At 44.1% G+C, this 20623-nt stretch overlaps 8 protein-coding genes across 10 annotated transcripts; 5 read left to right on the top strand and 3 right to left on the bottom strand.

The window, feature by feature from the left end:
* The first annotated feature begins 214 nt into the window (after positions 1-214).
* Kap-alpha3 (karyopherin alpha3) lies at positions 215-3023 on the top strand. Its single transcript, XM_017141364.3, has 5 exons — positions 215-372; positions 614-797; positions 872-2083; positions 2160-2336; positions 2398-3023. The coding sequence occupies exons 2-5, from the start codon at positions 738-740 to the stop codon at positions 2491-2493; spliced, it is 1545 nt and encodes a 514-aa protein (XP_016996853.1). The 5' UTR covers positions 215-372; positions 614-737; the 3' UTR covers positions 2494-3023.
* A 969-nt stretch (positions 3024-3992) lies between these two features.
* Positions 3993-6074, top strand: LOC108057202 (mitochondrial pyruvate carrier 2). Its single transcript, XM_017141366.3, has 4 exons — positions 3993-4273; positions 4423-4658; positions 4719-4759; positions 5499-6074. Exons 2-4 carry the CDS (start codon positions 4490-4492, stop codon positions 5754-5756), a joined length of 468 nt encoding a protein of 155 aa, XP_016996855.2. The 5' UTR covers positions 3993-4273; positions 4423-4489; the 3' UTR covers positions 5757-6074.
* A 794-nt stretch (positions 6075-6868) lies between these two features.
* Positions 6869-7793, top strand: LOC108057231 (mitochondrial pyruvate carrier 2). The gene is made up of 3 exons (XM_044394091.2): positions 6869-7037; positions 7095-7135; positions 7497-7793. Exons 1-3 carry the CDS (start codon positions 6899-6901, stop codon positions 7761-7763), a joined length of 447 nt encoding a protein of 148 aa, XP_044250026.1. The 5' UTR covers positions 6869-6898; the 3' UTR covers positions 7764-7793.
* Positions 7794-8079: 286 nt separating this feature from the next.
* On the top strand, positions 8080-9203 carry LOC108057230 (U6 snRNA phosphodiesterase 1). Its single transcript, XM_017141404.3, has 3 exons — positions 8080-8250; positions 8303-8647; positions 8704-9203. The coding sequence occupies exons 1-3, from the start codon at positions 8153-8155 to the stop codon at positions 9038-9040; spliced, it is 780 nt and encodes a 259-aa protein (XP_016996893.2). The 5' UTR covers positions 8080-8152; the 3' UTR covers positions 9041-9203.
* On the bottom strand, positions 9143-13128 carry LOC108057220 (dynein regulatory complex protein 11). The gene is made up of 5 exons (XM_017141391.3): positions 12876-13128; positions 11294-12294; positions 9767-10675; positions 9539-9706; positions 9143-9481 (listed from the first exon to the last, which is right to left on the bottom strand). Exons 1-5 carry the CDS (start codon positions 13113-13115, stop codon positions 9307-9309), a joined length of 2493 nt encoding a protein of 830 aa, XP_016996880.2. The 5' UTR covers positions 13116-13128; the 3' UTR covers positions 9143-9306.
* Positions 13129-13239: 111 nt separating this feature from the next.
* Vps45 (vacuolar protein sorting 45) lies at positions 13240-15570 on the bottom strand. The gene is made up of 3 exons (XM_017141392.3): positions 15277-15570; positions 15003-15201; positions 13240-14951 (listed from the first exon to the last, which is right to left on the bottom strand). The coding sequence occupies exons 1-3, from the start codon at positions 15367-15369 to the stop codon at positions 13519-13521; spliced, it is 1725 nt and encodes a 574-aa protein (XP_016996881.2). The 5' UTR covers positions 15370-15570; the 3' UTR covers positions 13240-13518.
* Positions 15571-15753: 183 nt separating this feature from the next.
* On the top strand, positions 15754-19548 carry TAF1B (TATA box-binding protein-associated factor RNA polymerase I subunit B). 3 transcript variants are annotated; one of them, XM_070216411.1, is made up of 8 exons: positions 15754-15864; positions 15925-16360; positions 16417-16534; positions 17001-17444; positions 17509-19124; positions 19184-19199; positions 19366-19425; positions 19492-19548. In XM_070216411.1, exons 2-8 carry the CDS (start codon positions 15930-15932, stop codon positions 19531-19533), a joined length of 2727 nt encoding a protein of 908 aa, XP_070072512.1. In that variant the 5' UTR covers positions 15754-15864; positions 15925-15929; the 3' UTR covers positions 19534-19548. The 3 variants fall into 3 exon arrangements, with proteins under 3 accessions (XP_070072512.1, XP_070072511.1, XP_016996882.2); XM_070216410.1 differs by having other exon boundaries at positions 15833-16360; XM_017141393.3 differs by lacking the exons at positions 19366-19425; positions 19492-19548 and having other exon boundaries at positions 15834-16360; positions 17509-19314.
* Positions 16564-16829, bottom strand: LOC108057223 (uncharacterized). The gene is made up of 2 exons (XM_017141394.3): positions 16741-16829; positions 16564-16685 (listed from the first exon to the last, which is right to left on the bottom strand). Exons 1-2 carry the CDS (start codon positions 16826-16828, stop codon positions 16564-16566), a joined length of 210 nt encoding a protein of 69 aa, XP_016996883.2. The 5' UTR covers position 16829.
* Positions 19549-20623: the final 1075 nt, after the last annotated feature.

Raw genomic sequence — 20623 nt, 5'->3', positions numbered from 1 at the left:
TAGTTTCCAAGCCAAATCCGTTATATTTTATAAGGACACAAAACCATTTCCAATCATTTCCTTTTTTGCTGAAATGTTTTATTGAATTTTTAACAATTGAGCTATTTATTTGTTTAATGAATACATTAAAATTCTTAAAATTCCTAGGTGACCTCTAAAAAAAGCTAAACGTAAACAAGCTCAGCTCTGCCGATAGACACGTCAATCGACCCTGCCTATAAGTGGACAGTCCCGATTTCGAAGCGCAGCCAACTTCACTCACGTCGCTGTCACGAATTACAATTTTTATAAAAAAGGAAAGAAATTGATCACTTTTTAAGGGCGTAGAAAGTGTCAGTGTCGTGGGAGAAACGCAATTTCCGAGCTGCTAACGTAAGTACCCGACGGAGAGACACTAGAAGAACCCCCATTTCGCCAGTGGCGATGCTAATTTCCTTGTATTTTTTCGCCATTTCTTTTTTCATCGCCTGCGCCATCGTGCTGTTCTGCAACTGTGTTGGTCGATTGTACGTTATTTTTTCTTTCGTGCGCATCGGTGTGTGTGCGATTAAATTTTCCCCTTGGCTGGTGTGTGCAATTGAAACAAATTGTTAATTGTCCAACGAAATCGCAGGAGGCGTACGTCGCCATCTCCGCACATAATTGATTTTTAGCATACGCATTTTTAACCAGCCAAACGCAGTTGCGGCCCCTTGTTAAAGCGGCAAGAAGGAGAATACAAAGAAAACGGACGGAAAATGACGTCTCTGGAGCAGAATCGTTTACAAAACTTCAAAAACAAAGGGAAAGATCAGGATGTGAGTAGTCAAACGTCGAACCTCGACTGGGAAGCAAGATATATGTTATATATATAACATATTTTCGATTTCAGGAAATGCGCCGTCGCCGAAACGAAGTCACCGTGGAGCTGCGAAAGAACAAGCGCGAGGAGACCATCCTCAAGCGCCGCAATGTGCCCAATCTGGACTCGAACACAGACGAGGACGAGCAGGTGCCCACGTCCATCAACCTGAAGAAACTGGCCCAGGCAGCCGCTGATGCCACCAAGCCGGAGCAGCAGCTGGCCGCCGTCCAGGCAGCCCGCAAGCTGCTCTCCTCGGACAAGAATCCACCCATCAACGATCTGATCCAAAGCGACATTCTGCCCATTCTGGTGGAGTGCTTGAAACAACACAATCACACAATGCTCCAGTTCGAGGCCGCCTGGGCCCTGACCAACATTGCCTCCGGCACCTCGGACCAGACCAACCAGGTTGTGGCCGCCGGTGCCGTGCCGCTCTTCCTTCAACTTCTCAACTCGCCCGCTCCCAATGTCTGCGAACAAGCCGTCTGGGCCTTGGGCAACATCATCGGCGACGGTCCCTTGCTCCGCGACTTCGTCATCAAGCACGGTGTGGTGCAGCCACTGCTGTCGTTCATCAAGCCCGACATCCCCATCTCATTCTTGCGCAATGTGACCTGGGTGATTGTGAACTTGTGCCGCAACAAGGATCCGCCGCCACCGGCAGCCACCATCCACGAGATCCTGCCCGCACTCAATGTGCTTATCCATCACACCGACACGAACATCCTGGTGGACACGGTCTGGGCCATTAGCTATCTGACCGACGGCGGCAACGAGCAAATCCAGATGGTGATCGAGAGCGGGGTGGTGCCCAAGCTGATACCGCTGCTGGGCAACAACGAGGTCAAGGTGCAGACCGCTGCGCTGCGTGCTGTGGGCAATATTGTGACCGGATCGGACGAGCAGACACAGGTTGTGCTCAACTACGACGCGCTCTCCTACTTCCCGGCCCTGCTCTCCCATCCCAAGGAGAAGATCCGCAAGGAGGCGGTCTGGTTCTTGTCCAACATCACCGCTGGCAATCAGTCGCAAGTGCAGGCTGTCATCAACGTGGGCCTGCTGCCCAAAATCATCGAGAACTTGAGCAAGGGCGAATTCCAGACACAGAAGGAGGCCGCCTGGGCCATTAGCAATCTGACCATCAGCGGTAACAGGGAACAGGTCTTCACTCTGATTAAGGAGGGCGTCATTCCGCCATTCTGTGACCTGCTTTCGTGCCAGGATACGCAAGTTATCAATGTAAGTGGGGTGTCTAATTGACTATTAGTTACTCTTTCTTTCCACCAAATTAACCCTAATTTTCCCTTTTTCACAGGTTGTTCTGGATGGCCTGAACAATATGCTCAAGGTGGCCGATTCCCATGTGGAGGCAGTGGCCAACTTAATTGAGGAATGCGAGGGTCTGGCCAAGATCGAGCGGCTGCAGAGCCACGAGAACGTTGAAATTTACAAATTAGCTTATGAAATCATCGATCAATACTTTACGGATGAGGTGAGCTATTAACTTATCCTGCAAAGAACATTTTTTTTAAACCACTTTGTATCTTTTACAGGGCGAACAGACTAACATGGCACCTAGCTCCGACGGCACACAATACAACTTCGACCCGAATGCCGATAAACTACCAATGAACTCATTCAACTTTTAACGATCCAATCCGGAAGCAGCCGTAGTAGCAGTGAAGTGGAAACCAAACGCGTGCAGCACACATAATTTGGCGTTTTCCGTACACAATCCCTTGTGTATGAAAACCCGACGAGCCGCCAACCAATTCACATAATAATAGCATTATAATTTGTCCACCACACAGCAGCAGCAATTAGACAGCCGGGTTCATTTTAGGAACGAGGATAGGAACTCGGGAGGATACACAACGGCAAATCAGCTGCATCCGTTTTAGCTTCTCTCAATTCTGTGTTATCAAAATTACAAACTCCAGACACACATACACTTGTGGGTGTGTGGGTGTGCAATGCAAGGACTAATCCGATTGAGGTGACTCTGCTATAGATCATCCAAAATATATACACACAGGAATGAAACAAAAAAAAAAAACAAAATTTCAAAAACAATGTAGAACTATTTGATTTATATGGAATTATTTAAATATGTACGCTTCTGATTTGTAATTGAAATTACATATGTATACATTTCTAACATGAAACGATAAAAGCAAAAGGCCACTCATGGTTTTGTTTCCAGGCAGATAAGTTAAGCGGAAATCTATAAGCACAAGTGTGTCTAGTCGTTTCGCGTTTCAACGCAAGGCGTTCGAGGTGTCGGCCGAGTTGCTGTTAATTAGCATTTATTTGAGCTAGTGCGTCACTCGAGCACGTTTCTTATTAATGCGCAATTGCCGTCTACCTTTTGTAGGGCAGCTAAAAAAACAGTTCTCACATGGTAACAGATCCAGCAAATATTTATAAACAATCCGATCGCCCATACAGTTGGAATTACAACAGAGGGAGTGGGGCGTTTCCCCAATTGGTGGACCGTGTTTAAGTTAATGACTCATCTGAAAGACATCCAATCTTAAGGTGAGTGCAATACTAAAACATTAAAATCTAAATCAATTAGGATTAGTTGAATTATTCAATATTACAAACATAGCTTGTAAGCATGGTAATAAATATTTTTTATTAATTAACAGGTTTTCGTACGTTTTTTAAATTCAAAAAAGGTTAAAGACATTAAAGTCCCCCTGGCGGCTGTTTTTCATACTATTTTATTTACATGGTGCTTACATTTTATCTACATAGGTTTTTACAATTGATTTCCAGTCATTTGAAAACTTGTTTTAATTTTATGAAATGCTTATCTTAAACATAAATTATATAATATAATATTGCTAAAATTTATCGTTTTAAACTTCTAATATTTTCTTTATTTTCATAAACGCAAGTTCAACGTTTACTAACACTAAAAATAGAGACGATAAAATCAGCCAAAGCGTTTTTCGTGCAACAGCTGTTAAAAGTGTAATGATAATTTTTATATTTGTGGAATTCGTGTTATAAGTTAAATTTATTAAAGTAAATTAAATTTAAAGTAGAGTTTTATAAGCTTGTTTTTATTTCTTTGTAAGGTTTTGCATTTTAAAATCCCCAGATTCGTGTTTAATTGCTCATCTCTAATATCGCGTGACTCCTAAAAAAACTTGCATTTAAGTGCTATTTATAGATACTTTTGCACTTGTATTGGATGTGCTGCATTTATTGAGACACTTTTGCTTCCGTCAACATTTTGCTGCGGAAATTGGCACACTCTCTTCAAGGTCAAGGACGTTTTGAGGCAGCTAATGAACTTCCCATCGGGCGAAAACCTGTTCCTATAAAGTTCAGATACATATGTACATGACTTTAGCAATTTTTTAGAAAGTCAAAAGCAGGCTGCATCGACAATTTCCTTAACGTGTCATTATTAAACACGTTAGTAAATAACCCTCTCAGCTGTTTCACTTTGTCAGTGTGTGGGTGGGCTCTCTCTCTTTCGTCGTTGCCCTCTCACTCTCACAAAGCTTTTTGACTTTGTTGTTTAGCATTTTATTTCATGGCAGATTTTATTTTGTGATTGCCAGCCAACGAGTTTGGACGCATAAATAATCATCAGCTAAGCCCGTGGAATTTTTTCGCACAAACTACGAAATGTCATCCGCCGCAGTTCAGCCACCCCCGCCAGTTCCACCACCCCCACCCCCATCCGCCGCCGCCTCAGCGGGAAAGGGTCTTCACTCCAAGCTGTACAATGGGATGATTGGTGCCGCCGACAAATTTGTGCCCGCCAAGCTGCGACCACTTTGGATGCATCCAGCTGGTAAGTCCAGTAATCTTCGGTCCCATAGAGATCTCCTCTTAAATTTCATCTCATTTACAGGTCCAAAGACGATATTCTTCTGGGCACCCGTCTTTAAATGGGTAAGTTTACCAAAAACTAGACGGAAGGGGATTACATAACTCGGACAACGCACGACCTTCGCTGATTTTCATTATCGCACACATACGTTCACTATAAATCCGAAACGACGGTAGACAAATCTGTGCGCAGGTGCCATTAAATGAAATTATTTGATTATTTCGAGCAACCTGCGCTTGATAAGTGACTGGGTTTGTGTTTGTGCGCGAAAGGCGATTGTTGCTTTGAATTATGGAGCCCTATGAAGAAAGGTTCCCGAATCCAGCTTGAAATATCTTTTACAATGCCAAATACTATTGCAAACGTTAAAGAATTTCTTGGTCATTTTAAGTAGCAATTTGCCAAATTGACTTTATTTGTTTATATTTATTTTGATACGTAAACTATAGATGTGCTATTTTGCGTCTCGGCGATCCGAAAAAATATAATAATTCCTGAAAATTTCTACATATTTTTAACAAAACATTTTGATACACGCAACTTTTATAGAGTGGTCCCATTTGAATCAAACTTTTTGTCAAATATTTTTAACAATTTAATAGATTATATTAACAGAATATAGCTAAGTTTCGAAGTTACCATTTATTCGACGCGTTCTTAATGTGGCCTTCAAAATTAAATGAATAGGCTAGGACAATTTTAATAATCATTAATAAGATAAATGGACAAACTTCCAGATGATAAACAACTTTGAAGGACCATTTTTGAAATTTTTTAAATACGTTGTTTTTTCTCTTGCAGGGTCTGGTTGCCGCCGGTCTGAGTGACCTGGCCCGTCCGGCCGACTCCATCTCCGTGTCCGGATGTGCCGCCCTGGCCGCCACGGGCATCATCTGGTCCCGCTACTCGCTGGTGATCATTCCCAAGAACTACAGCCTGTTCGCCGTGAATCTCTTCGTGGGCATCACGCAGGTGGTGCAGCTGGCGCGGGCATACAACTACCATCAGGGTCAGGAGAAACTGAAGAAGGAGCAGGTGCTGCCGGCGGCGCAGAATTAGAGACATATCGAATCGAATACCGGTGCTGTCCCCTACATATAGACTTTAATCGAAATGTTATGTACATACATACAAATCCCACAACGCACAACGTAAACGAAAGGATTAAGAAGCTGTGTTCGCAGATCGGGCATCTGCGTTTTACAATCTGTTAACCATTATTATTTATGGTCTATCGCCTTATGGACGTGATTCGTATTACTTAAGTTGTAACTGTGGAGGCTTTGCGTATAGTTTTATGAATACGAAAATCATTGGACAGATTTTGATTGTCAACAAATAAACCAATATATTGTAAGACTGTAGACACTAGATAAACTATCTTGTTTTAATTCTTGGATTGGGTTTAATAGAGAAGCAAAAGTAAATATAGTTATTTTACAAATCATCTTTGTAAATTTTAAATTGAATTCCCTATATAAATTTTTATTTATAAACGTGCTAATTAGGGGAACTGATTAGACTGATCTAAATTAAAATATTTTTTAGCAAGTTATAAGCAAAAAGCTTAATCCCTCAAAGTAGTTTTAAAACCGGATATAGTAGTATAGAGAGTATTTGCATCACGTATACGCCATGTGCACAAAACCTCTTTGCACCTCGTTTTGTGTTTTAAACAATTACCAACACAAATACAAATTAATTATAAACCAATAAAACCCCTTACATAAACTTTTCACCTAGGTCAATATTAATTAGCGAATACTACTAATAACTTTTACAATTTTAGTTTTATAGTTTACTTTATGGCTAATATGAACTGAGAAAAGAGGGGCTGGCGTCGACTACTACTTAGTTGTTGATACTGCTGGTGATAACAGGAGCTCTAAGCTAATAATACTAGAGAAACATAAACATATGTCGGTGGACCAGACTTTTGGGAAAGCTCAGTTGTAGTTGGGCGCTTAGCTGGAGCTGTTGTGCCTCAGATTTGAATTGGCACTTCTACTCTCCACTTGGACGAGAGGAACTTTATCGCATCCCCAATCGACTGTTATTCTAACGCTTCTAATCAATCACCTTATATATTATATACAACTTGATTAGAGGTAGGTTATAATAACATTGCTCTCGATTTGCGAAACTACATCAGTTTCTCTTGGGAAGACGTTGCAGTATTAAGGAAGTATCTTTCAGATAGGATGTCTGCCGCACCTCCTCCCTCAACTGCCCCAGCTTCCGCCGGAAAGGGTCTTCATTCCAGGGCGTATAATAACCTGATTAAAGCCTGTGACAAATATGTGCCCGCCAAAATGCGACCCCTTTGGATGCACCCAGCAGGTAATATAATTGATTGTTCTTAAATAAAATATATTTTATGGGATATTTTCTTTTTAGGTCCCAAGACCATATTCTTCTGGGCTCCTCTCGTTAAATGGGTAAGTTTGGAAACCTCTTACGTAACTCTAAACCCTGCGTCCTTAGTCAATTTCTATTATCGCCAAGCTGATAAACAAATCTGTGGGCGCATATTGTGTTTTATTATTATTTGTTTATTTCTCGGCAACCTGTTCAAGCTCGCGATAAATGATATTTTTTGTTCCCCACGCGCGAGATTCTGATAACTAAATGATTGTGCGGTTTTTGTGGCTCATGGAATATTTCATAATATTTGTTGTTGTGGCTGGAAGAGAGAGCTTTGGCAACATGCCATGGAGATTTGCAGTCAATGGAGGGACTTACCCTGTATTATCAGCCTGATCTCTCTAATCTCCGCACCCATTCAATTTTCTACTACAGAGCCTCGTTATCGCTGGTCTCAGCGATTTGACGCGTCCTGCCGACATGATTTCACCCAACGGATGTCTGGCTCTGGGGGCTACGAACCTCATTTGGACGCGCTACTCCCTGGTTATCATCCCAAAGAACTACAGTTTGTTCGCAGTGAATCTCTTCGTGAGTCTGACGCAGCTCTTCCAACTGGGAAGGGCCTACAACTACAGGTGGGAGCAGTCGAAGCTGGAAAAAGCTGGCGAGGAAAAGTTGGCCATTGAAAGGAGTTTGTAGTTAGCCAATTTATTATATTTCCCTTAAATAAATCCAACTATTTTCTAGTCTGAATTTAATTAAATGTTTTAAAATGTAATAGGTTTAACGGTCGATACATTTTTAGTTATCGATTTATCAGTAATATTTATAGCTAGAAAAAAAGGAAAATAAATTTTTAAACTTTCTTTGCGAAAGCTATTAGTAACTTTTTTTTTACATTTTTTTTAATCCAATTTTATAAAAAACACCCCAGTTTAAACAGAATGAATTCAAATCAGCTGATAAAAAAAGCTAAACCTCCATCTCTTTTGATTTAATCGATAAATGTAAACAAGACCCGGCGAATTCTTCGCTGTTGGTAATTTCTTTAATAAATTTAATTAAAATAAAGTAAAGTAATTATTACAATGGCTCTTGTGGACTATGGTGGGAGCAGCTCCTCCGCCTCTGAAGATGAAGAATCCAGTGAAAGCATTCAAACCCCAACTTTGAGCACCCTCAAAAGGTAAAGTGGTTTTCCCCAAAACCTTTAGACTTCTACATTTAAACCGCTGAAGATCGGCCCTGCTGCCCACAGCTGCCGCTATTTTGGGACCCAAGAAACCGAAACCCGAGGAGTTCGTCGATGATGTGGTGGATGATCCTGCGCTACATGGCGGACGCATCCGTAGCTTCAAGCACGAGCGAGGAAACTGGGCTACCTACGTCTATGTGCCGGCAGCAGCCTGTGCTGATCAGCTGGAGGAGTTCCAAGGCGAAGCCATTGCCCATTTGGAGCCCCACTTGGAACTGCATGCCAATGAATCACTTCACCTGAGTTTGAGTCGCACGGTGGTGCTCCAATATCACCAGATCGACGAGTTCTCGCGATCCTTGCAAACAGCTCTTAACAGCTCCGCGGGGTGAGTCCTTAAATTGGAAAATAAGTTATCCAAATATTCATAAAACATTCTTTTAGGTTCACCGCCACTTTGCAAGGCCTGCGGATCTACACGAACGAGGAGCGCACCAGGACCTTCATTGCCGCCCCCTTGGATCCCGCCTTTGTGGAGAAGATGACTGCCATTCTGCAGCCCATCGACCGGGTGATGCTCGACTACCGGATGCAGCAGTTCTATGAGCCTGCCTCGTTCCATGTCAGCCTGCTTTGGTGCTTGGGCGATCAGGAGGCACTGCTGAAGGACAAACTGAAAGAGCTACAGGAGCTCCTTGAAGATCAGGACACTCTGCCGCTGGCAGTCAACGAAGTGCACTTGAAATGCGGCAACAAGGACTTTACCTACATGCTTAAATAGACTGTGGATATGGAAATTGTGTTCTCCCTTAAGATATTTGGGGACTATGACAACCTTTAGTATCTTTCAATTTATTATATCCAAAGTTTTACATTTATATTTAAAGATATGCATGCTTTTCTCCTTTTTAATGTAGAAAAATCTTATATTATTTTTATAGGGCATTACAATTTAATGTAATCCTTTAATATACGAACATAACGAAGTAAATTGTTAAATGAACTGTTAGTGTTTCAAAGAAGTTAGGTCGTATGTGTAGCTTTCTTTCAGTTGAGACCCTTCTTTTTGTTCCCATTGCCCTGCTTGGCTGCCTGAGCCTGCTCCTCCAGCAAGCGCTCCTCCTCCAGCTCCAGAAATCTCTGACGTCGGCGACCGAGCGGCGTTTTCGACCACCAGGACTCGAAGGCTTCCTCCTCCTCGCGATAGACAGGATCACGAGAGCTGTAAGCATGACAGTTATGAGAATTTGTACTTCTAGATTTACATATGTATACCCACCACAGAACATTGATCAGCTCGGCATTTGTAAGTGGTTGAGTGCGTAACTGGAGCTTCCGCTTGCAGGTCATTACCTCCTTGAGACAGGCATCGATGGCTCCAATGGTATAGCCATCTGAAATCTTGGCCATGGCACTGGTATCTAAATTGGATATGCCTCCGGCCTCGCTGTTAAAAGGAAAAATTAATCAGTTGATACAGAAAAGATTTTTCTTAAAGGTCACCTACTGCAACAATGTTTTCCAGGCATGCGACATGGCCCCATAATCGGGACGTGGAATATAGATAAACCGATTGTAGACGGATTGCAGTAGCTTTTGGTCCGCCTCCCAGGGCAAATTTGAGGTGCCCACGAAAATGACCCGATCCTCGGGGGCAATATTCTTGATCATCTTGGGCAGATCCTTTTTCAACCGCTTCGGATCTGTGCGATCGGTCTTAGGGATTTTCTTCATGAAAGGTCGCTCAGCATCGCCCATGTAGATGACGGCTGGTTGGAGCAATCGAGACACCTTGAGGACCAGGTGAATCAGCATTATAAGGCCCGATTTGCCAGGATACTTTCCCACTATATTAGCCGGTGTCAAATCAAAAAGCACGGCTCCCACCTCGGTGCAAATGGCGTGGAGCAGGGCTTTCTTTCCCGAGCCCCTGGGTCCAGCCAGCAGAATGGAGCGTATAAGCGGAGTGCAGTTGTGAATGGCATCCGATCCGAGCGGAAGGATGCAGTACTCCGTCAGGATCTGGCGAATGTCGCCCGGCGAGGGATTCGTGCCATTCCTAGCGGTCAACGCCTTGTCCCCGAGGAACTGTTTTATTTTTAGTTCCGGGTATTTCCGTATTATGCCATTCGTTACCAGTTCCTCGTACAGCGACTCCGTGGTGCGATCCGGCGTAAGATCCTTCTCCTTCTTCTTTTTGCTCTTCTTGCCGGAGCGACGTGTCTTCTTGCTGCTTTTCTTGACCTTCTTGCCAACTGCCGTCTGCAGCAGTTCGATCTCCTGGCGCATCACGTCGTCGACGGCGCGGCGGAACTCCAGCTCCACCTCCTGATACTTGTCGCTGTAGATCATGTCCTCGTAGGCCGCCTGGCTCAGCACACCGGTTTCGTCCTTGTCTCGCCAGGTGTCATTAAAGCTGAGAGGATAAGTTAAGTACATTGATCATTCTTCATGTGCTTTTCTTAATCTAGTAATTTAAATAAGGATTTTTTAAAAAATCCTTTAGATCCTCCTAGAGTAAAAGGGTATATTGCATTCGTGCAAAAGTATGTGACACGGAATAGCAAACGTTTCCGACTCTATAAAGTGTATATCTCCTTGATCAGGGTCACTAGCCGAGTTGATCTAGCCATGTCCGTCTGTATAAACGCTGAGATCTCGGAAACTACAAAAGCTAGAAGGTTGAGATTTCCCACACATATTCTTAAGCTTCTTACGCAGCGTATGTTTATTTCAGCTGAGCGCAACGCCCCCTCTTACGCCCACTAACGATTTTAAAATGTGTCTAGCGCCCACATATTTAAAGATTTTCGAGAAGTATAAATGCAATTTTGTTGTTTATATTTATACCTATCGAAATGTAGAAGACATTTTTCAAATCGTATCATTCATTAAAAAGTTATGCGCAATTGAAGTTTTATATCTCCATCTCCCTCGCACTTCTAAATGAGTGACGGGTATCAGATAGTCGGGACACCCACCCGACTATAGCGGTCTCTCTTGTTTTAAATAATAATATATTATTTTTACTTACAGATCTATTTCCGCTCGGATGTCTGGCAGGCAGACGGAGGGTGCCGGCTGGAAGCTGACTTCCTCCTCCTGGTTTTCGTTGACGTTCAGGTCGCCGCTACGCGCCGGCGACTTCGACTTGTCCTTGGTCTTTCGCGACTCCTTGGAGGATCGGGCCGAAGAGCGACTGTGCTCGCTCTCCGTTCCAGGTCTACTGAAGATGTGCAAGGAGCCCCCCTGATCCTCCGAGGGAAAGTCCGGCAGCTTGCCCGTCTTGTCGTAGCAATCCTTCACCCAGGCTCGGATCTCATCGGCAATGTCCTCCTTCATACTGGCTCCATGCTTGGCCCGGATCTCCTCCTGGAGGGCGCGCTGCCGCTCCTCAAACTGCTCGCCGTAAAGAGCCTGCGCCTGGTAGCGCTTCTCGTTGTGCTGCAGCTTCTCCAGTTTCTCGGCCCGCTCCTTCAGCACAGCCGCCGGTGGTGGCAGCATCCCAATCAGGATCATCTCCTCCATCTTGCGGCGCCTCGTGATCCGCCGTGCCGTGTGGCCTCGCCACATTTTCTGTATCTTCATGGCGGCCAGGAGACCGGAGTCACTGCGCTCCTTTTCGCTGCGCTCCTCCGACTTGCCCTTCTCCTTGAGGATGCGGATCTCCTTCATGAAGTGGGCACGCAAGCGTCCCTGACGCGCCCGCTCATGCATCTGCAGCATCCGTATGGCCTCTATCTCGGTGGTCACCGTCTCCTCCATCTCATGCTCTTCCAGCCAGCCCAGTTTCACTAGGATCTCCTGCATGGTTTTCTTGCGGAACTCCAGCTCCTGCTGGCGCTCACGGAGAAAGTAGCGTGGAATCCGCAGCTCCGTCTCCATGGGCGTGAGGCGCAAGCGCTCCACCACCTCATCGTTGTAGCTGAACTCCATCAGGTCTATATTCACCAGGTCGTGCTTAAGCTCCACCACGCGACCCAGACAGGCGTCCAGCAACTTACGCACCAACTGACGCTTCTGGGGCTGAATCATCTGTGAAAAATTAAGGAATAGAAACATGTGTAAGGAGCAGGGTTCGGAAATTTACACACATGTTAAAAACATAAAAAATTGTATTTTACAGTGCGAGTAAAATTGTTGACATGTGTGTCAAATACAAAAGTGCTAAAATCTGAAAAATAATTGTTAACGCTCACAGCTCACTTGTGTTTTTTACACAATGTGTTAATAACACGACGTATTTTTTACACACTGCGTTTTTAACGTAAACGATAATTACATTTCACTGACATTAACGAATCGAATGGATAATAAATAACCAATATGGGACATGATATCTTATATGTTAGTTTTAACCATTTCAAAGAATACATATATAAATTCTTATACTCTAGAAAAATTTCTGACACTTAAATGTCAAAAACTCATTGTGTTCAAAAAAAAAGGTGTGTAAAAAACACTAAGTGTATATATGTAGGATACAATTTTTTACACAAGTCAATAACTTTTTTGAACTTAACACTTTGGCATTTAACATTTTAGTAACACAAATTTTTACAGCGTGTGTTATTTTCCGAACCCAGGATATGGAGAACATAAAGTCTTATACCCACATTATCGTAGACATCCTCCAACCGATTGCTCAAGCAAATGTAACGCAGATAGAACTCGTACAGGCTCGACTGCAGCAGGGCCTTGGCATCCGCATCGGCGGCAACCGAGCCAACGGCGGCGTTCATGGTGGCCACCGTCGTCTCCACATCCTGGTGCTGCCTTTCATAGTCAATGGTGGACAGCAGCTCGCATTCATGCTGCGATTGATGCCAGATGTCGTTGAAATACGTGCTGGACATGGTGATCTGGGATTCCTCAATGCAAAACTAATTGTTTGAACCACACGGAACGTTGCCAGGCTATCCTTGGAGTTGCCAAGGAGTTCTTTGCCATTCAAGGGTGGAATTATTACAAAAAGGTAGCTGATTATAATACACTTTGTTTCAGGCCTTGCCTCGAAATACCCTCGAGCACAATAATAAATATGTTTACAAATATATTACATGGAATACGCTTAAAGGGTTATATAGTCCAATGAATTGCAATGGGTAGAATAATGTTTGGAATAAGCTTAAAAAACAAAACTTCAAAACAGTTTTGCAGTTGACTTGAATGCAGGATTGCTTAGAAAATGGACTTTGCACATACATATGTAGTTAATAAATAGTTAACAGTATAATTGGGGCTAGTCAAATTAGGCATTTAAATATTATCCGTGGAGCAGTACTTGATCATGGATTTGGTGTGCTTAAATTGGATGCCGCTGGTGGCGGCCATGACCTCTTGGATGAAGCTCTGCGAGTTGTGGATGGTGGTGCCGCCCAGGATGACCTTATACCCGGTATTGTTCATTTGATGCACGGCCAAGGCCTCCTCGTACGTGGCTCCGCCAATGATGAAGACCACCACCTCTTGCGGTGGTCGTCGGAATGGCACAAGCTCCGAATTGATGGCCGGAAAGAGGGGATCCAGTTCGCGACCCTTAAACACATCCTCGAGCGTCTCCTTTAGCAGGGGAGTGTGCTGCGTGAAAACATTCTCCACTCCCTTAAGGCCTTTTATCAGATTTCGGGTCAATTTCACGGCATCCGTGATTCGCACCATGTTGAACAGATCTCCCTGGCGCACATGGGTTCCGGCATACTCGATCAGCGAGGGCACCACAGCGGCTCGACCTCCGCGCGTCTTAATGATCTGCAGCAATCCGGATGTGTCGCAGTTGGCATGTCGCTCGTAGCGCAGCGCATAGAGTGCCACCAGCTTAAGGGCATCGTCGATGGAGACACGTTCGTCCGCAATCAGTTTCTTTATACGCTGCAGCTGAGCGGAGTGCTCGGCCTTGCAGGCGATCTCCTGCTCCAGCTCAGAGACCTCGAAGAGATTCCGCTTGTTGCTCAGCGCCGAAAGTTCGCCAATCACGCACAAGTGCTTCTGCACGGTGCCGGACATTTTCTTGAACTGCGGATACGATTCAATGAAGTTCTTCATGTCCGATATGCTCTCCACCTTCTTGTGGTCGTTGGCCTTCCGCTGGAACTCCTCCATCAGTTGCTTGATGGTCGATCCGATCTCGCCGTAGTTGGCGTACATGTTGTTGCCATAGAACTCGTCCTGATCGCCGGATAGAACCAGCTCCTTGAAGTCCTTGGGTACGTTGGGCCGATTGGAGAGATCCAATCTATTGTTTTTGATGTGCAGCAGCTCGTGAACCATTGCCTGGTAGGTCCACTGATGGAGCAGCGGCGTCACTGGGTCATCTCTGCGGTCCAGCACGAGGAGTAGCGGCGGCGCAGCGCCATCCATGTTGGACCGAAAGTCGAACAGCGACGACTCCTTGGTGATCTGCTCGTAGATCAGCTTGGCCAGGAGCTGGGCTGCCTGGGAACCCGCTCGGTAGCGGATCACTGGGTTAAGTTTCAGCGAAAGCAGCACAGCTGTGATGCCCTGCATGCTGCGGCTCAGTGCATCCGGCAGCCAATTAAGGTTCGCCATGCAATTGGGAATGTTCAGGGAGAAGAGATTGGGATTGACGCACAGGTAGTCCGCATAGAGCTCCTTAACCTCGCGCACCGACTCGGATTCGTCGCACTCGGCCAGGTACTTGATGTCGGTCCGCGGAATGATGTTGCTGAAATCTATTAAAGGGTAAAGTACCGAATATAAAAGGGCTTCCCTGACCCACTTACATATGTAATACGCGCTGTATTTGGGATTCCTGAGCTCATTGGCCAGCAGTTGGATATTCTGCTTGGTGGGGCGAATGAAGACGATGCACTTGAGGTACTTTAGCCGCTCGTTGGATCTTCCCGAGTCCAGGCGCTCGAACAGATAGACCTCTCTCTGCAGCATGTCCGACTGGCTAAAGGCCATCGAAATGATACTGGTCTGCAAATGATGTGGATTTTCGGAGTAGAAGGTACCATGCATACATATGTCGGGGCTTTTCAGGGCCACTCTTACCGTCTCCTTGTCCAGCAGGATGATTTTCATGCCTGGTCCCGACTCGGAGCACATTTTCTCAATGTACAACTTTATGCCGCTTATAAGATTCATTATTACTTATAATTTACTGGCCAATTCCAAAATACAATCCTTTTTTCGCAAACAGATGGGTTAGAGATGGTCAAATTTCGATAGGTAAGTGATAACACTGCTGGCAATTTAGCGAAGTGGTCTAGTTATCTATCTAGCTATTTAAAATAAGAAGCTATATATTATTGCTATTTTTTTATTTTATAAATTTTGTATTTTATGTTTCCTGAAACAAAAAGGATATGTTCCTCTTCTCTAAAATAAAATGCAGAAGGATTTCTCTATACTGTTAAACTGGTGAATTGTTGAACTTTAGTGAGATTTCCATGCAAGCTTAATTATCGGCAATTTTAGAAATTCAATAACCTTGAAAACTAAAGTTGTTACCCTATTTTATAAAAAAACACTTTTTTAAGATTTGTTACATTTGAGTTCAAATTACGCGGCAACATCTGTTCGATATCGATAAATCATGATTGTTGTTGTCAGACTACAGTGATGGCCCATTAACAAAACGTGCGATTTGTTTACAACGCGGACTGCATTTGACTTGAATAATATTAATTTAATATATAGCAAAAATGGAGGAGGTTCTTGACACGATGCAGCTGGAGAACATGCAGTGCGATGTGTGCGGGGAGAAGACCTTCCAGGAGCGCGAGGGCTTCTACTACTGCGTGGAATGCGGCACTCAGAAGGATCAGATTCGAGCGGTGGACATTACCGCCGAGGAGAACTTCAACGAGACCACCGCCGGAAAGTATGCCTCCAGGACGATCCGCCAGCCAAAGGATGTGGCCAAGAAGGAGGAGGACAACGAACTGACCTCGTGGGAGTTCTACAACTACGTGTTGCGCGGCTTCCTCCAGGAGCTGCTCAACATGGGCGCCAAGCCGGAGCTCAAGCTGATGACCCTGCAGGTTTGGGCGGCCTACTTGGGCCGCATGGAGGTGGCCTTCTGCCGGGGCAACAGGATGGGGCAGCCCAAGCTGAATGTGAGGGCACTGCTTAGGTGAGTTCTTGACTCCATTTAACTATATCATATATAACCGACTAGCTTTCTTGCAGAGATGCCCGCATCATATACAAATACAAGCCGCCTAAGGTCAACAGAGGCAAAAGGAACCGCTTGTCAGGCGACCCAAATGATGAGCGCTCCAAGTTTAGAATGTGGAACAGGACCAAGGTACTTGAATGCTCAATTAATCGCCTTTATTAACCTGAACCTGAGGGTACATAGAATGTATTGGGGAACAGCAAGGGCAGAAGCAGGACGAGGGTCCTCTGATAGGCACTATCTATTGGTTCCTCTGAAGCCTGCTCCACTGACACCGAATCTGTGGGGTACAAGATATGTAAGGAATCTCCAAAGGGACGTAGAATTTAACTTACCCTCGATGACTTCTGGAGCTCCTGGAGCAGGCTGTGCATAAGCCATTGCCAAGATGGCCAAGCAAATCAGAGCCACACGAAGAGACATGTTTATTGAAAGTTAAGCTTGTGAAGTACTATTAGCTTGGCCAACATGGCCTTATATAGGTGCAAAAACTATGTAAATGGCATAATTACCCAAGTCATTAGTGTTCGTCCACCTCCCATTACTCTTATCTCATTAGCTACTCTAACACCTTGCTCCTATTTGATTTTTCCAGCGCAATCTCGACGCCTCGGGTTACAAGAAGGTCGGAGAAGGTCCTTCAGAGTCCGAGGGGGAACAAAGTCTCGCCCTCCAATGGTCCGTGCATGCTCGCAAATCCCTGAAGCGCCATATGTCACTGAAACACCTGGACAGGCACAGTCGGGACAGCAAAGCCAGCTTGTCGTGCCACGGTTTGCGACCCAAGGCCAAGACACTGCACGCCTTTGAACGCAACATGTACTGCCTGAACATCACCAAATTGTACATTGTTCTGGGCATTGCCCTTAATATGGTGGAGGACGATATACAGCTGACGGACCTGCTACGCTTCATAGACGAGGAGCACCTGACCAAGCGATACATGCTCACCTATCTGCCCGAAAATGTGGCCACTAGGGGAAAGGCGCTGCTCAACGATATGGAGTTTGGTAACCACAAGGACAAGTGTACCTACAGGGTGAGTATTTGTAAGCCTTCCTTTGAAACGGGATATAAATATAGCCCTATATTTTGTATTACAGCTTTTGCGTCTGAACATAGCCTACATGTCGCGGTACATAAACCTAACTGAGTTCCAGAAACCGAATCTGCACTCCCTGGCCGAGCGCTACATCATGGAACTGGGTCTTCCGCCTCGCCTAGTTAAGTACGTGGGCGAGCTGATCGACCTGTATCCGCCAAAGTTCGCCAACGCCACGGGTCCACACTCGTACCCGCAGTACGAGGCCAGGACAATGGCCTACATCCTGTACGCCATGAAGCTGCTCTTCGGTTTGGATGACATCAAGGAGCAAAAGATATCCGAATCGGCTGCAAAAATCAACGAACAACTACTGGAAGCCGACGGAGCAGCAGCTCCTTTCCTTTTTGTTTTCACCGAGTGGATGCAGTTCGTGGATATACGGAAAGTAATTATCTCACATTACAACCAGAGCTTCGCGCGACGCTTTGGGGTTCCCACCCAGATGGGCAGGCAGGTGGATGACATCCTGGTCAAGGAGCGGAAGGAAAAGGAGCTGGGCTACGATGAAACCCTGGCAAATCCAGCAATGCAGCGTCAGCACGAAAACCTGACGCACATCTTCGAAACAATGCTAAGGGATCACTTTGGCGAGTCGATTCAGGAAAGTGTAGATAATGATCGCATTGAATTCCAGCCCAGCCTGACTCCCGCTCACTCCTATTTTAAGAGAATCCTACTCCAAGCCTCGCGGCCCGATGGTGAGAAAATGAGCTTGAGGATACCAGACAACATGCACGTGGATCACTCGCAGCGAGACCTTGATCCCTTTGTTCTAGAAACTAAAGAGCTCTCGCAGTACTTGGCCCAGCGCGGTCTAAACCTGCGAGTGGAGGAGGTCGCCTGTCAAGAGAAGATACAAAAAGTAGGCCTCTTCCGTCCACTGCAGCATGTGCGATGTGAGAATCGGGAGTTCCGCGCCAACTGTGACATTAAAACTGAGACGTGGATTGGTGAACTAAAAAGGAAGGAAAAACGGCCGGACTTTCGATTTGTTCAGCCCACTGGACAATATCATCCTTATTATCTGAAAAAATTACAAAAGCTCAAGGGAAAGCGTGAGAGACTGGAGATAAATAATCCTTACTGGGAGATAACCAAGGCGCCAAGCTTCCTACTCAAAATGAACGATAATGACGTATTACTAGACACTCTAAGCTCCCTGCAAACCTTCGAGGAGGGGAGCATGGATCCATTGAACGTCCCTCTGGATAAGCCACGTCATCTGGAAAAGAAACTGGTTTCCAAAGAGCTAGAGAAGGAATCAGACGAAAGAATGGAAGATTTAAATGACGCGTCGTCCAAACAAGAGGAACTTTTGCTGCACGTGTCCAACTTTGATTGCTGGCTTCTCCACGGCTATATGAGAAAGATTCGGCAGTCGGACAAGAGGGAGCTGCGCCAGCTTTTCTCCTGCTCTTTTCGCTGGCTACTGGAAACCTGTGCCGCAACCATTGGCGTGGAATGGGACGTGCTCTACGAGCAGCTGCTTATCCTAGAGGTGATGTTTCACCACAGCATTGCGGACTGGAGCAAGCACAAAGAAGTGCTGTGTATTCAACACAATACACAAGCGAAGGACTACCGAGAGCTGTCTAGGACGTACAAGGAGTTCTGGTAGATCATGTACATTTCATAGGAATAAAAATTAACAATTTTAAATATTGATTTTTTAGCATACATACATCTAAGGTAAATATAATATCGACCATACATTTATCTAATATTACACTTTCTGTAATGCCTAAGAATATTGTTCTCGAAGATGAATGAGAGTTTTGTTATTTAATAAATAGATTCAAACCTATAGCTCTTTTTTGCCAATGCATTGATATGCTGTTGTCTGTCGATATTCTAGCAAACCGCGTTTATTAAATTATTTAAATACTCACCGTATTTTTGTGCGATTGCTTCTAAGGTGAGTGCAAAATGGGAACATTATTCTGGTTAAATAGAAACGAATTAAATAAGTACCCCCTTATAGACTGCAGCATCATCTTCAACCTATGAAAATTTCTCAGGATAGATGGACCTGTAGAGACAAAGAGAGGGATACCTACTATAAAAGCCGCTCCAAAAGATTAAACATGACACACCCACTATGGCAATAACTTGAGACCAGGAAATAATGCAATACGTTAAATATTTGTTTTCTCATAACTGTAATATTTATAAGAACCGGTTTATAATTTAAAAATTTTAAATATTAATTTACGTGTCCATAATGTCAATAGTAGTTGCAGAGCAGCATGTCAATAATTAGTTAATCAAGTTAGATTCTTACACATGTCCATCTGTCTATTTCGAAACCATCTATCGAAAACCGTTCACATTGAAGATAATTGACCAAGACTTGGTGAGCTTAGACTAGAAACGATCGCTCCAGATGGATATGGTACTTTTAAAGATAATTAAAAAGGACGTGTAGTTCTAATTCTTTTATAGCCTTTAATTTAAAACTAAATATAATATTTTTTAAGGTTAAGGTTAAGGTTTTAAGGTCATTATCCTATTTAAACTTCAATGATTTATTAAGTAACAATACTAACTTCTTGACCGCCACTGTGTGAGCAAAGGCACATTAACATCAATATCAATAGGCAAATTAGCGTTTATCAGAACAACAACAATCACATTAACAGCAACAATGCGTGTCGCGGTTTTGTTTACAAAAATCTTCTTCAAAAGAGAGCGCCGGCCCCACGGTCATCAGCGCCTCGCCTCTCTCACTAAAAAAGAGCGCGAGAGCTGTTGGGGATACAGTGTAATACATTTAGCTAATTTTCCGACAGATTTCTTTTAAAATAGAAAATGCATAAATTTGTTTAAGAATAATATTTTTTGTATGGAACAACGAAATTATCACTTTGACAAGGCTAGCATACATGTCGTATGAGTAATTTTTAAGGGAACTTTAAGACCCCTTGCCTAGAACTTATAAATAATCAAAAATAGGTGAACCAAAATGTGCTTAAAATACTTGTATTTCTTTTCCTTTAATTATTTAATTACCCACTCTTACTATTTTGACTATTTTAAATATTTGTAACAGAAATTTTCTACCAATAATACCTAGGAAAAATTTTAAAATTCCAAAATTAGTTTCAAGAACTTTC

The sequence above is a fragment of the Drosophila takahashii genome, chromosome 3R (assembly GCF_030179915.1).
Source record: "Drosophila takahashii strain IR98-3 E-12201 chromosome 3R, DtakHiC1v2, whole genome shotgun sequence".
In the NCBI taxonomy this organism is placed as follows: domain Eukaryota; kingdom Metazoa; phylum Arthropoda; class Insecta; order Diptera; family Drosophilidae; genus Drosophila; species Drosophila takahashii.
This window is presented reverse-complemented; position numbering and strand designations above follow the sequence as displayed.

Excerpts from the sequence above, each read along its gene's own strand:
- Kap-alpha3 (XM_017141364.3), top strand. The coding sequence starts at position 738 with ATGACGTCTCTGGAGCAGAATCGTTTACAAAACTTCAAAAACAAAGGG. Across the intron at positions 798-871 it reads ACAAAGGGAAAGATCAGGAT|GAAATGCGCCGTCGCCGAAA; the intron begins GTGAGTAGTCAA and ends TTTCGATTTCAG. Across the intron at positions 2,337-2,397 it reads ATCAATACTTTACGGATGAG|GGCGAACAGACTAACATGGC; the intron begins GTGAGCTATTAA and ends TATCTTTTACAG.
- LOC108057202 (XM_017141366.3), top strand. The coding sequence starts at position 4,490 with ATGTCATCCGCCGCAGTTCAGCCACCCCCGCCAGTTCCACCACCCCCA. Across the intron at positions 4,659-4,718 it reads ACTTTGGATGCATCCAGCTG|GTCCAAAGACGATATTCTTC; the intron begins GTAAGTCCAGTA and ends TCTCATTTACAG. Across the intron at positions 4,760-5,498 it reads GGGCACCCGTCTTTAAATGG|GGTCTGGTTGCCGCCGGTCT; the intron begins GTAAGTTTACCA and ends TTTCTCTTGCAG.
- LOC108057231 (XM_044394091.2), top strand. The coding sequence starts at position 6,899 with ATGTCTGCCGCACCTCCTCCCTCAACTGCCCCAGCTTCCGCCGGAAAG. Across the intron at positions 7,038-7,094 it reads CCTTTGGATGCACCCAGCAG|GTCCCAAGACCATATTCTTC; the intron begins GTAATATAATTG and ends TTTTCTTTTTAG. Across the intron at positions 7,136-7,496 it reads GGGCTCCTCTCGTTAAATGG|AGCCTCGTTATCGCTGGTCT; the intron begins GTAAGTTTGGAA and ends TTTCTACTACAG.
- LOC108057230 (XM_017141404.3), top strand. The coding sequence starts at position 8,153 with ATGGCTCTTGTGGACTATGGTGGGAGCAGCTCCTCCGCCTCTGAAGAT. Across the intron at positions 8,251-8,302 it reads ACTTTGAGCACCCTCAAAAG|ATCGGCCCTGCTGCCCACAG; the intron begins GTAAAGTGGTTT and ends AAACCGCTGAAG. Across the intron at positions 8,648-8,703 it reads GCTCTTAACAGCTCCGCGGG|GTTCACCGCCACTTTGCAAG; the intron begins GTGAGTCCTTAA and ends ACATTCTTTTAG.
- LOC108057220 (XM_017141391.3), bottom strand. The coding sequence starts at position 13,115 with ATGTCCAGCACGTATTTCAACGACATCTGGCATCAATCGCAGCATGAA. Across the intron at positions 12,295-12,875 it reads TGGAGGATGTCTACGATAAT|ATGATTCAGCCCCAGAAGCG; the intron begins GTGGGTATAAGA and ends AATTTTTCACAG. Across the intron at positions 10,676-11,293 it reads ATCCGAGCGGAAATAGATCT|CTTTAATGACACCTGGCGAG; the intron begins GTAAGTAAAAAT and ends TTATCCTCTCAG.
- Vps45 (XM_017141392.3), bottom strand. The coding sequence starts at position 15,369 with ATGAATCTTATAAGCGGCATAAAGTTGTACATTGAGAAAATGTGCTCC. Across the intron at positions 15,202-15,276 it reads TCCTGCTGGACAAGGAGACG|ACCAGTATCATTTCGATGGC; the intron begins GTAAGAGTGGCC and ends CATCATTTGCAG. Across the intron at positions 14,952-15,002 it reads ATACAGCGCGTATTACATAT|ATTTCAGCAACATCATTCCG; the intron begins GTAAGTGGGTCA and ends ACCCTTTAATAG.
- TAF1B (XM_070216411.1), top strand. The coding sequence starts at position 15,930 with ATGGAGGAGGTTCTTGACACGATGCAGCTGGAGAACATGCAGTGCGAT. Across the intron at positions 16,535-17,000 it reads GAATGTGGAACAGGACCAAG|CGCAATCTCGACGCCTCGGG; the intron begins GTACTTGAATGC and ends TGATTTTTCCAG. Across the intron at positions 17,445-17,508 it reads AGGACAAGTGTACCTACAGG|CTTTTGCGTCTGAACATAGC; the intron begins GTGAGTATTTGT and ends TTTGTATTACAG.
- LOC108057223 (XM_017141394.3), bottom strand. The coding sequence starts at position 16,828 with ATGTCTCTTCGTGTGGCTCTGATTTGCTTGGCCATCTTGGCAATGGCT. Across the intron at positions 16,686-16,740 it reads AGCTCCAGAAGTCATCGAGG|ATTCGGTGTCAGTGGAGCAG; the intron begins GTAAGTTAAATT and ends TGTACCCCACAG.